This window comes from Mastigoproctus giganteus, chromosome 4, assembly GCF_048544385.1.
Source record: "Mastigoproctus giganteus isolate SK-2022 chromosome 4, ASM4854438v1, whole genome shotgun sequence".
NCBI classification, from domain to species: domain Eukaryota; kingdom Metazoa; phylum Arthropoda; class Arachnida; order Uropygi; family Thelyphonidae; genus Mastigoproctus; species Mastigoproctus giganteus.
Window position 1 is genome coordinate 121,991,021 of NC_143578.1, and position 13,841 is coordinate 122,004,861.

The window sequence follows — 13,841 nt, forward strand, 5'->3', positions numbered from 1 at the left end:
TTCTCAACAAATATATAAGCCCTTGAATCCAGAATAGATTCTGTAATAAGAGACCAGATGCAGTCACTGGTAGAAATATTTGAATTTACAAGTAAATGAATGTGGTGGTGGATGTAATTATTTTGAAACTTAAATTTGATACCAGTTTTTGTGTAATTTCCAATTAATTAAAATTTTTATCAAAAAGTCAAGGTTTGCCATTTTCATTGTGATTTTCTTATATATAATGCATAACCCTTATGATCAAATATTAACTTTGAAGGTGTGTATGTGTATATATGTAATGAACACTTTTTTCAAGAAAAGGGTGAACAGAAAGTGGACATGGAAGAGTCCAAATGGATTAACAACTAATGAAATCGATTTCATCCTCACTAACAGAAGATATATTGTGAATGATGTTCCCGTCCTGAATAAGGTAAATGTTGGAAGTGATCACAGAATGGTAAGATGTACACTTGATATAGATGTAGGAAAGGAAAAGAAAAAACTGACTCGAGTAAATAATACAAAGATCTTTGAGATAACAGAGGAGGAGAAAAAGCAGTATGTACTGGGACTTAAGAACAAGTTTGAGCTTCTGCAGACTGCTCAGGACCAAGATATCGACGAGGAATATTACAACTTTCTGTTTTGTAAACCCCTGGCACCACCATGCCGTGACGGGACTAATTGTATGTCTATCATTGCTGCAATTAAAGATTATATTCTAAACCTATAGGGAAAAAGAAATCCAAAGAAGAAAAAATTAGTCAAGAAACACTTGTCATGATGAACCAAAGACGACAAATGAAGAGCAAGAAAAACACTGACAGGGAGAAAATTGAGTATACTGAGTTATGCAAAGCCATTAGAAAGAGACTCAGAGAGGACATAAGAAGATTTAACACAAGAAAAGTAGAACAAGCATTAAGGGAAAACAAAGGATTTAAATCAGCAGCCATGAGCAGTAATACAGAAAGACAAATGATACTGAAACTGAAGAATAGCGATGGTGTACTTATAAACAGCAGAGAAGGCATAATTCAAATAGCAGAAGACTACTATAGAGAATTATACAAGGAGCGAGGGAATGATGTCAGCAGTGGGGAAGATGGATTGCAAAGTAGCAACACATACGACATACCCGATATTCTTCCTGATGAGGTAGAACATGCATTGAAGAAAATGAAGAATCAGAAAGCCCTGGGGGAAGATGAAGTTACTGTAGAGTTGTTAAAATTGGGAGGAAGAGATATAACACAAAAACTGGCAAGGCTCTTCACAAAGTGCATTAGAAAAGGTGTGATGCCTAAGCAGTGGAATAATGCAATCATAGTAGTTTTGCTGCATAAGAAAGAAGATAAATCGGAAATTATAGACCAATTAGCTTGTTATCCCACATCTACAAGTTGTTCACAAGGGTCATTACTAACAGACTAGAAAGAATACTTGATGAGAATCAACGGAAAGAGCAAGCTGGCTTTAGGACAGGATTCTCAACTATGGATCACCTTCACGTAAAAATATCACAGCTAATGGAGAAAGCAAATGAATATAAAACACCATTATGCCTGGCATTTGTGGATTATGAAAAGGCATTTGACTCCATACAGCATAAGGCAATGTTTTGGGCACTGGAAAGACAAGGCATAGATACCCCATATATTATGATTTTGAATAAAATATATGAGAGTGCTACCTCCTTTATTAGACTAGACAAAGACAGTAGGAAATTTAAAATTGAGAAAGGAGTTCGACAAGGAGACAATATCTCCGAAACTGTTTACTGCTGCCCTTGAGGAAGCTTTCAGAAGATTACACTGGTCGCAGAAAGGAGTCAATGTGAACGGAGTGTACCTAAACCATTTACGATTTGCAGATGACATTGTGGTCATAAGCCACGATCCCAAAGAATTAGAGGAAAATCTTAATCAGTTATGCACAGTTAGTAAGGATTTTGGACTAAAGATGAATATGGCTAAAACAAAAGTAATGATGAACAAGTATGCCACAGAGAGGGAAATAATGATTGAAGGAGCAGTAATTGAAAAGGTGGAGCCATATATTTATCTGGGACAAGTTATTAGCTGTAATAATGATAAATGGCTGGAAGTCAAGAGAAGAATAAATTTTGGATGGATAGCATTCAGGAAATATAGTCACATACTGAAGAGCAATATCCCAGTTTGTCTGAAACGTAAAATAATGAACCAGTGTATACTCCCCACCATGACTTATGGAAGTGAAACTTGGGCACTCACCAAAAGAATGGAACGAATTATATTGGGAATCAGACTGTTAGATAAGAAGAGAAACACATGGATTAGGCAGCAAACTCAAGTAAAGGACATTCTTATCAAGCCGACCAGGCTAGCCGAGTGGGTAAAGTACCTGCCCGGCAACCCCAAGGTCGCAGGTTCGACTCCCGCCTCGGGCTTGGATCAAAGTACTGCAAAAACCTTGGGAGGTGCAATATGGCCACAGAAGCCGATGCACCAACAACTACCAAATCAAAAAAAAAAAAAAAAAATCTTATCAAAACTAAAGAACTAAAATGGTCTTGGGCAGGGCACATAGCTCGAAGACATGATGACAGATGGACTAAGAAAATAACAGAATGGTACCCAAGAGGAGCTAGAAGAAAACCTGGAAGACAAAGGCGGAGATGGATAGATGAAATTCATGAGTTTTTGGGTAGTAAATGGATGACCAGTGCTCAAAACAGAAGGAACTGGAAAGTTGCTGGAGAGGCCTTCATCCTGCAGTGGATTGAAAATGGCTGATGATGATGTGTATATATATATATAATGATTGTGTGAATTCTTGGTTGTGCATAACAGGTAATCAATAATCATATTCTGTTGTTATATGAAAATCGCCTGTTGTTAACATGGTATGATATATGAAAATATGATAGCCTAAATAAGTGTGTATTTAGGTTATCATATTTAAGTGTGTAATACTTATTTTAATTTGTATTATGCCATTAGTATTGAAGAATTTATTAGCATTAGCAGAGGCATTTGATGCAAGAAAGCAAGCTTATGCAGCATCAGCCAAAAAAAAAAAAAAAAAAATAAATAAATAAAAAATTACCACTTCCACTTCACCCCTCTGTTCGTTCAAAATACCTGTCCAGCTGAGCCTTAAACTTATTTAGGCTATCAACTTCCACGACAAGGGATGGAAGTCTGTTCCACGTACCAACCACCCCCTGGCTAAAGGCAAATTTCCGCACGTCTATCCTACATCTGTCTTTCCTCAATTTGAATTTATGCCCTCTCAGGTGATTATTCTGAGCAAGAGGAAGAATCCCATCAGCATTGAGCATGCTCAAACCATTCAAGGCTTTGTACACCTCTATCAGATCACCTCGCTGGTGCCTAGTCTCCAGACACTGTAATTCGCAAAACTTAAGCCTTTCTTCGTAAGAGCACCCCTTTGTTCCATTCACTAATCTTGTTGCCCTTCTCTGTACTTGTTCCAGCAGCTCTACATCCTTCTTGATATGAGGCCTCCAGCCCTGTATACAGTACTCTAGGTGTGGCCTGACCATTGCCTTATACAAGGGAATAATCGACTCCTTATCCCTGCTAGAAAAATTCCTATATATCATTGACAATACACCATGAGCTACTCTTGCAGCCCGTCTGCACTGCTCAGAGAACTTCATATCTGCCTGCACAACCACCCCCAGGTCCCTTTCATTCTCTACCACTGTCAATGTAGTACCACAGAGTTGATACATTGCTCTGGGGTTGCTGTTTCCCATATGTAGTACTTTACATTTGTCAATGTTAAACTTCATTTGCCACCTCTCAGCCCATCTGCTCAACCTTTCCAGATCCTGTTGCAGCAGCATAGTGTCAGTAGTGTCCTTGACAGCCCTGCCAACCTTCGTATCGTCTGCAAACTTGGACATTAAGCTTGATATACCATCATCAATATCATTTATAAATACAGAAAACAATAATGTTATCTAACAGAATGATTACATTAGTCTGCATAGATTTGATGTTTCCAAAATTCATGGTATTTCTAGGTGTACCCTTTAATTTTAATTCTGAAAATCCAAACCATTTTTACCTATTATGTACAGCTTTTTCACAAACAGTCAGAATTGTTTTTTTAGATACACATTCCAGTATATGCAATATGCATACTACTTCCTTGAACTGACAGTATAGGTGGGCCAGATATGTCAGGACCTGTAAGCCAGGTAGCTGTATAAACTTGCACAGTGTTTCTTCTGCATCCAATTCTGTTTCATTGCAGTTGTGCTAACTGGTATACTTGTAATGTTATTTTCATATTCTGTCTTTGCGAGTGGCAACTTGTAGTTGTGTGAACAATCCAAATATATTAGGTTACATTTGCAGTAACTATGTTGTTGCAAAACAAAAGCAGAGTATAACATCATTTATGAAAAATATATATACCATATATTTTAGAATTAAACTAAGTGACCAAGATAAAAGTTGGACCCCCATAATGTGTTCTTGTAGATGTGTATAGGGCTTGCGATTGTGGAAATATAAAAAGAAAGCCATTGCATCTGCCATTCCCATAGTGTGGAACCTTCAGACCATATTAACGATTGCTGCTTTTGTTCCATAAGTGAAGCAGGTTATAAAGTGAAGAACAAGTAGAGTAGTATGTACTCCCAACATTATTTCAGTGGACCTGAGAGCAGCAGTGCGTAGCACACGCTTCTTGATTAGACCGGGGTCCGAGCCCGTCACCACCAAATACGGAGGATGCGGAAAGGTCAAGGGAATGACCACCGCATATTCCCAGAGCAATATGGCCTTAGTTGCTAATGCTCCTAAAAACCAAATAACAAACAAATCAGTGGACCTAAACTACCGATATATTTTGTTAACCGATACTGCCTCCTCCAGCTGTTCTTGAACATAAGACACCAGATCCCAAATCTGGCATTTGTTATCTAGACGATGACATAAATTATTGTGACAAAGAATTCTGTGGACTACAGCTGTTTACACAAAGTAAACCTGACAATCTCATTAGAGATTTAAATCTATCCAAAGTGTCTGTAGAGCTTTTAAGATCAAGAATGAAATCCAAGAATCTGCTGGCCACAGACACAATCTTTTCATGGCATTGGGCTCCTCATTTTTCCAAAGGAGGCACAAAGTTATATTGAAACAACATTCCCGCAGTTATGAACTTTTTTGGAATTTTATGCTAACCAGTAGAGTAGAGGCTGTTTGATTCAATGAAGCTATGCATTAATGGAATCTTCCTGTATAATGAAAATAAATTTGCATCTATTTCTATAGTTTTCATCCATTCCATTCAGCACACTTAAAAGAAAACTACGAAAATGTTACGCATCTTTCAGAAAAAAGAAGCTACAATAGGATTGTGGTTGGCTAGTATATGGAGATGTTAAAGTTATTGGTCTGCTATGTGACCAACAACTTGGTTACACAAAAATGCCTTGCTTTCTGTGTAAATGGGATGGTTGAGCAAGGAACAAACATTATGAAAGTAAAGTGTAGCCATCAAGACAGTCTCTGACACCAGGTTCAAAGAACATTAAAGAGTAGCCACTAGTAGATTGAAACACAGTATTGTATCCTCTTCTGCATATAAAGCTAGGTTTAATGGCACAGTTTTCCAAACCCTGAATAAAGGAAGGAAATTATTTCAAGTATGTTTGCACTAAATTCCCATTGCTTACATAAGAAAAAAAAAAAAAAAAATCAAGGCACGAATTGTTGGACCTCAAATCCAAGAACTGTTGCTAGGCTCTGTATTTGAAGAATACATGAACCAAACTGAAAGGGATGTTTGGACAATGTAGTATGCAATTTTTTAGGAAATAACACCCAGATTATCAGATGATCATAAGTGGCATGTTGGAGAAGTTCAGAAAACTAGGTTTAAATGGGTATACCTCTTGCATTCTCATCTATTTCCCAAAAAATTTAGATAGTGAAGAGCAGGAGGAAAAATTCCATCAGGATATAAAAGAAACAGAAAAAAGATATTTGTGAGGGGGTTGGATGTCAGTATGATGGTCAACTACTGCTGGATGATAAAAAGAGGAACAACCACTTAAACTAGCTGCCTGAGGAAGTCAAAACTGCACACACTCAACCAAATATAAGAAATCCAATTTGCAGTTATTTGTGCTTGACAGGAGGGTGTAGCCTTTGATATTTCTATTTTTGAAATATAAAAATACCAATAAAAATAACCTATGGTAAAAAATTCTGAAGTTATAGAGAAAATTCCACATAACTTTTGAAATTTCTGTTAAAATTGTAGTTCAGATTTCCTATCAGCAGTAAAACATTAGAGAACTTTTCTTAAAATATAGACTGGTGCTATGGTTCATGCATTTCTTCTCTACCTTGGTATTATTCAAACAGTGGGTCTAACCTATGGTATAACATCCCTCACATAATTCCTCTCTCACAGGCATGCACTGTTGAATTGTTCTAGAAGTAACGTGATATTTGTTGTCTGAATCAAAATTTTGCAGAATATATATTTTATAATATACAAAAAATATATGTGATATATATACAAAAATCTTTGTTTTCCTTTCCCTACAGGTTGAAATTCTTGTTGGCAAAGACAAAGGAAAACGTGGCATTGTCAATTATGTTGTGAAAGAAAGGAATTGGGTCACTGTAGAGGGTCTGAATTGTGTAAGTACGAAGCCTATATATCATATGTATTCAGTGGGATCAAAATGTTCCAGGATTAAATTTGTTTATGACTGAACATTGATTTTGATTGCTTTTTTTATTTTGTAAACTAGAATGTCTAGGATTTTTTTAAATGAATGGTGTTTTTACTGCACATGTGTAATGGTTTATTTTTATCTGTTGTTGGCGATAAGTAATTTTTTTATATAGTAACTTTTTTGAACAAAGAAATATAAAATTTTGTTTTTTGTAGAAATCAGCCTCAGCTACTGAAGAAATAACATTTGAAGCACATGTGATAAAGCTTTATCAAGAAATAGGATATTTGAACGATATAAACATTTAAAAGATGGATGCATTATCATTGAAGATGAAGAGAGGAGCATTAAATGTGCATCAACAAATAAACAGCTTCTCTCCCATGTTAGAAGCATTATTTGAGCCAGTCATCAAATATGAATTGATGACACATCCTCTCAAATTGGAATCATATCATAGTTATCAAGCTATCATATTTAATGTTTTAAATATGAAAATATTATGCATCTTCTTTGTCCCAAGTTTTTTTTTATAGCAAATCAAGGAGGAAATTTGAAGTTTGTGATCATAATCCAAGATTTAAGTAACAAAAAGTGGAACATGGTATTTTATTATCTTTATGAACTGCTTCTGCTCATTGTGTGACAGGTGCCTCTGTAGCCAGGTGGGCAGGAGCAGCAGCGTGTAGCACATGCTTCTTGATTAGACTGGGGTTCGAGCCCGTGAGCCACCAAATATGGAGGATGCGGAAAGGTCAGGGAATGACCACCACATATCCCTGGAGCAGTATGGCCTTAGTTGCTAATGCACCTAAAAACCAAATAACAACAACAACAACAACATTGTGTGACAATTTCCGAATACCTTTTCAAACACTTTGTGACCATTATTTAAACATCTGCCTTATTCACCTGACTTTGTGCCACATTATTTTTATTATTATTTATTTTTCCAGTGAAGTAAAAGTGGTAATTTAAAAAAAAAAAGTACTACTTTGAAAAAGCTGCTTTATTTTTTTTTTTTTTTTTTTTTCAATTATATAATTGATGGAAAAATTTGTAAATATTCTTCAAGGTTGTTATTTTTGAAAAGTTTACTGTGCAGGTTATATTATATGTAAATATAAAATATATTTGTTTAAATAAAATTCAGTCCAGGAACTATTTTATCCCACCTTGTATATTTGCTCATGTTATTGAGCCTAATATCCAACTCTCACATACTAATGAGGTATTTTATATTCTTATTTTTCCCATTAAGCATCTTGTTGAGTTATTTAGGAATTAGATACAAAGATTTAACTAAATAATTTATGGAAAACTTACTTTACTTAACGATACTTAAATAGGATTTACTATAGAGTATTTCATTGGATTTTTAAGATAGGTCCTCCATGACGATGGATAAGGCTTCAGTTCTGCAAATTACAGCTTCTGGAGAGCTGATGCTATATAAACTTGCTTTCTTGAATCATTTTCCATTACTACTACTACTATAATTTTTTTTTTCACTACGTGTGAGGTGATGATCTGATTGAGGTGTTTAAGGCCTTGAATGGATTGAGTAAGCTGAACGTGAATGACATTCTTTCTCTTGCTGAGATTACACACATATGGGGACGTGAATTAAGTTGAGGAAGGATGGCTGCAGGACTGTACTGAAGTTTGCCTTCAGCCAGCGGGTTGTTGATTGTTGTAATCAGCTTTCATTTGCTGTTGTTGGAAGTGGATGGAGTGAATAAATTCAAGGAAGAACTAGACAAATTCTTGGAGGGTATAGATGGGTGAAGGGTGTAGTTTTTTTGGCTGATGCTATATAAGCTTGCTTTCTTGCATCATTTTCCATTACTGCTACTACTATAATTTTTTTTTTTTCACCACTTTTCACTCATCTGGATTAGCCTGCATTCAAATCCTGCTGGAGACTGGGGTAAAATTCTGAAAGCCTTCTTCAGTCAAGGCTGTAGTAAGCTGAATTCTCATGATTTATTCCAGGTTTCTTGGCTAACGTGGCATGGAAATCATGGTGCAAGGCAAAACATATCAACTGGAAGTAATAATATATTCTGGGGGAAAATTTCACAAAAATTAAGGGCTATATTGCTGATTCTGCTAATCACAAGAATATCTCACATCCACTATAAAAGGGATTGACAGAAGTCCCATAACTTATTTAAGGAATGGCAGAAACTTTATAATCTAACATTTAGTTTTTCTGTAATTTTTGTATAAAGTGAATTGGCTAATGTTTAGTATTGTGGAGTATTTTTTCAAATACGAGCTAACAAAGCTCTGAGCCTAACATTTTGAGAGCTCAGTGCCTTTTCATAAGACTGCACTTTTCTTTGCCTGTGCTATGAAACAAGGATACTGTATTGTTTAAGCAGAGGCCTGGAGCTTTCTTAACTCATATTTGATAAGTTCCTTTGATACCTTTTTGCCATCTCTGTTCTTGTGAGTTAATACCATCACTGGATTGTGAGATGCCGTACTTGAAGTACCTAGCCTCCCACTGACGAGGTGCCAACATGCACTGAAATGGCTATCTTGGTGGGGATGGCACCACACACTAATTATACTTTAGTAACATTATACTTTTTTTTTTTAGAGGATTATTACTTATTAGTATGCAGAATAAGGCAGCTCATTGTTACCTACAACGATAGCCTTACAACTTAAGAGAGTAATACCTTTTCATAGGACTTTGTGTGTTTCTTTGTGCTATAAAACAAGGATGTAAATCCTACTATAACCAGTTGTGGAGTATTGTGGTTATTCAGGTATATTGAATACCTTAATATGGATCTTGAATATGGATCTTCAACTCTATTACAAAAAAAATTATATGGATTGTGTTGTAAATTTAGATAGACTAGAGGTTCTTAATCAGTGAGGCTTGCCTCCCAAAATTGAATTTCCTGACTATGTAGTTCATTTATAAATTTTGAAATTAGAATAATAAGGGAAGTGAGGTGGTAGGATAAAATTGTAAGGGAGGTGACTGTACAAGGAAAGTTAAGAATCCCCAAGATAAGTTATTCAATACTAGATAATTTAATACATATTACAAAGACTGTGGGTTGAGCAGAGGGTAAGTGCAGTAGCACATGCTCTCTGAGTGGTCTGGGGTTCAAGCCCGTGACTGCTAAATACAATTAAAGTTTGTATTCATGATTTACTGTAAACTCTACTGACCTTGTGGTCGTGCCGGAGTATAAACAAGAACTTTTTTTTTTATATATATTAATAAAAACTGAAATTACATAAGTTGATTTGAAAAGAACAGGTGAAAACAGCAAAACATATAGTCAGTGTATAGCTATTTGATAAATGCTAATTGAAGGCAGAGGAACAAATGGTATAGCTAGGGTTACCAGATACCTGAGGTTAAAAAGGATGACACAAGAGGTGAATATGCTGGACAAATGTTGAGGTCACTTTTTCCAGGTTCTTTGTTTTTTCCTTGCATCTAACATATATCATAGCATTTCGTGATTATTATAAATAGACAATTAATGCAAGAATAATATAATAGTACAGTAAAACTTCATTAATTTGAAATTCAAGGTGCCAAAATACATCTCTTTCAATTTAAATAAGTTCAGAGTATCTTTACAAGATAAGAACAATCATAATAAAGAGAAATTTTTATTCAGGTACTCTTATTAACATTGTACCAAAGTTCACAGTTCTCATTTAAAATGTTAAGATTCTTTTAGTTTTGTTGTGGTAGACATTTGTGAATTGACTATCAGTTTGTTTGTTATTTGGTTTTTAGGAGCATTAGCAGCTAAGGCCATATTGCTCCGGGGATATGCGGTGGTCATTCCCTGACCTTTCTGCATACTCCGTATTTGGTAGGCATGGGCTCAAACCCCGGTCTAATCAAGAAGCATGTGCTCCTGCTCACCTGGCTATGGAGGCAACTTGACTATCAGTGCTGATAGTCAATGTCGGCATTTCTGATTATGAAATTTGTTTTTCTGGTATACTGTCGTCATTTATTTATACTTCATATGAAAAACTTTATTTATCTATTTCTTTATTTATACATTTATTTATCTGAAAACTAAATCAATGTTTATATTTTAATGGCAGGTAGGTTTTTTTTTATTCTGTCATTCTCAAGTCCAGTATGACTGTCAGCATTTCCAGTTAGTAATGATCTAGTATAAACAACCTTTCTGATAGCAAAATTAAGAAATTGTTAGGCTTTCCTGAAGAAATTGTGGTTGAAAAAAAGGAAACTCTTACAAATAAGATAGTTTCTGGCTGTTCATTTGGTGTGACTGGGTTTAGATTTCACTGTATGAAACTAAAGGAGATTTTTGGAGTTATTATCAACATGGGACTAAATGAAAAAATTGATATAAAGAAATATTAGATTTTTAGAATTAAATTAAATTAAATTTTAGCAGGAAGAGATTTCTGCAGATATTTTGGATGTTGCATTTGTGGCCATCCACAAAAGGACAAATAAAGAATTCAGAGTAGGTGTTCCAAGTAAAAAACATTGTCAGTTATATGGATGGAAGGTTTTGTAAATATTTTCTTCCAGGAAGAAATACAGTTGAATCTTGTTAATGCAAAGTTCAAGGGATGTAAATTATCATGTTTTGTAATAACGAGGTCTGTAGTAACGAGGTTCCCCAAAAGAGTCAATTTTACTGGTTTTTTTTTTTTTTTTTTTGTACATACTATATTTAAGAATAATAATTAATAATAATAATATCAAATTTACGATAAATAAATGAAATAAATAAATGAAAAAATAAAATAAATAATAAAAACAAAAGCATTGTCTAACAACACAATAATAGGAATAACACATTTTTTTAAAGATTTTATTTTTGTAAAATAAACTAAAGGAAAAGCAATTAACAAAAATGAAAATATTGTATAGTATATATTTTGATATATACAATATTTTAGTATCACAGTAAAAAGAATTACAACCTTAACGTAAAAGTAGACATACAAACCATTAATTTTTTTAATTAATTAATCTAATTTAAAGAAAGAATCCAATGTTGTTTGCACAAACATTATCATATGCAATAGTTGTTTCTTTATCAACATTACTGCAAGCAAGCCAATACATTCTCTATTATGCTCAATGCAATTTGGGCATCTTTTTTAGATGGCTGTGCGTGCGTGCGTTTGTGCATGCATGCATGCACTTTTTAACTGTCGCTGGTAACAAAAACACCATTTTGCTTGGCGCTCAGCAGCTCTTCTTGGGTTGGAATTGCTATGGTAGCAACTTCATCATCATCTTCACAAACTCTTAAAATTTGCCAACAAAATTCATATGCTCCTTCAAATTCCCCCATTCCTCAATATTCATCTGCTGGATCATGTTTTTCAATGATATTCTCTCCAAAGTCACTCTTTCTGAAGCAGTTGATTATTAAACTTGATGAAATACTGTTCCAAACAATAACAAGATTACGGTTAGCATCCAAGGTATCCCAATTTGGCTGAAAATTGTTCCCTCCTATGTTGTGGATCAAGTACCTTATCAGGCAGGCTCTATATGCTCTCTTGAGTTTATAAATAATGTCTTGATTCAGTGGCTGCTTGGTGTTGGGAGGTAAAAAGTAAAAACAATAGCCGTATATTTGGTAACTTAGGTGTCTTAGCAGAATGTGCTGTACTGTATCTAGAATCATTAAAATGTTCCTTTTTGATGAAGCCATTCTTCTGTCCACTTTTGATAACCAAGACTGAAATATTTGACCGTAAGCCAAGCACTTCTATTGGCCTCATAATCACAGGGAAGTTGGTTAACTTCTTTAAAACATCTTGACTTGGAAAACTCACCCATGACAAGTGGGCATAGTTTTGTAGTATTTCAGCATAACAGGCATAGTATTTCAGTATAACAGAACAGTGGGTTTTGTTTGGCAACAAATTATAAAATAAACCTGTCTCATCAAGATTAAAAATATCCTTTGCCTCTTTTCAAGAATGGACCGTACAGAACACGACCAGTCTGTAGCCTTTTCTTTGTTAACTAATCCAGACTCAACACAAACACTTTGTAAAACCAAGTTATTCCTGTCTTTAAATCTTTGGAGCCAGCCACTGCTGCATTTGAAGTTGCTAATTCCATGTTGCTGAGATAGGTAATTTGCCTTTTCTTGCAAAGTCAGACCTAATATTTGCAAATTAAAAACTCAAAGTTTTGTTTCAAGCTCATGTTTTGCACCATGAATTCATTTCCTGTTTCTTATTGCTGCTCCAGTGCACTAGAAGTTTTTTTTTTTTTTTTTTTAATATTGTAGATAAAGTAGGTAAAGGGATGTTGTATTCTTTTTGCAATGTCCATTTTGCTTCGTTTCATCCTATCAACCTTTTGTAAAATTTTCAGTTTAATTTCCAGGCTCAATTCTGCCCGTTTACATTTTGTCGCTATAACACTCCTAGATGAGGTCTAATATAAACAAACTTGAAGTTAATTTAAAGACAAGTTACAAAAAGACATCGGCTCAGATAAAATGGCACAAAAATAGATTATACTGTACTATAGCAAAAGACTCTTTGAACTGGCATAACAATTGCAACTGACCTTACTCCTGTGGAGGGTGAGGGAGTGTATGTAAGCAACTTAGAAAAACTTTTTATTTTTTTGTTAATTTAACAACTCATCCTTCACAATGATGTTTTTTAGAGTGCATTTACGTTGTAGCTACCATAAACTGGTTTTGTTTACACAAAAGTAAATTCTAACAAGTCAGTGCCATCTTTCGGGAAGCAGCATGCAATAATAGGGGCAATAATCGGATAACTGTGCCAAGATTTGTATTAAACATACAAAATAACAATGTTTATTTCTCAAGGGTGAAAACAAAGTTTGTAATAAATATTAACCAGTTTTGTATTGCATATTATAAATTTTGTAATAAACGAATATATTTACATAGTAAAGCATAGAGTACTTTGTATAAACTGAGTTGGTATTAATGAGATTTAACTGTATTGCATTAAAGTTTTTAAACTGTTTTGTCATACTGCTTTATATGGTATGTCACAAAAATAATGTTGGACTGAAAAGCTGTGTGTGTGTGTGTGAGAGAGAGAGAGAGAGAGAGAATAAGTCGCTTTTTATAGAAAAGGTTAACCATGGAAGCTGCTT

General features: G+C 34.7%; 1 protein-coding gene across 1 annotated transcript in view; it reads left to right on the plus strand.

Moving 5' to 3' along the window:
- The window catches only part of mRpL24 (mitochondrial ribosomal protein L24), an 82,995-nt gene that overhangs the window by 25,349 nt on the left and 43,805 nt on the right, over nucleotides 1–13,841 (plus strand). Inside the window, exon 3 of the mRNA XM_090371764.1 lies at nucleotides 6,570–6,665. Within this exon, the coding sequence (XP_090227890.1) occupies nucleotides 6,570–6,665 (96 nt within the window). The remainder of the gene's footprint in view (nucleotides 1–6,569; nucleotides 6,666–13,841) is intronic.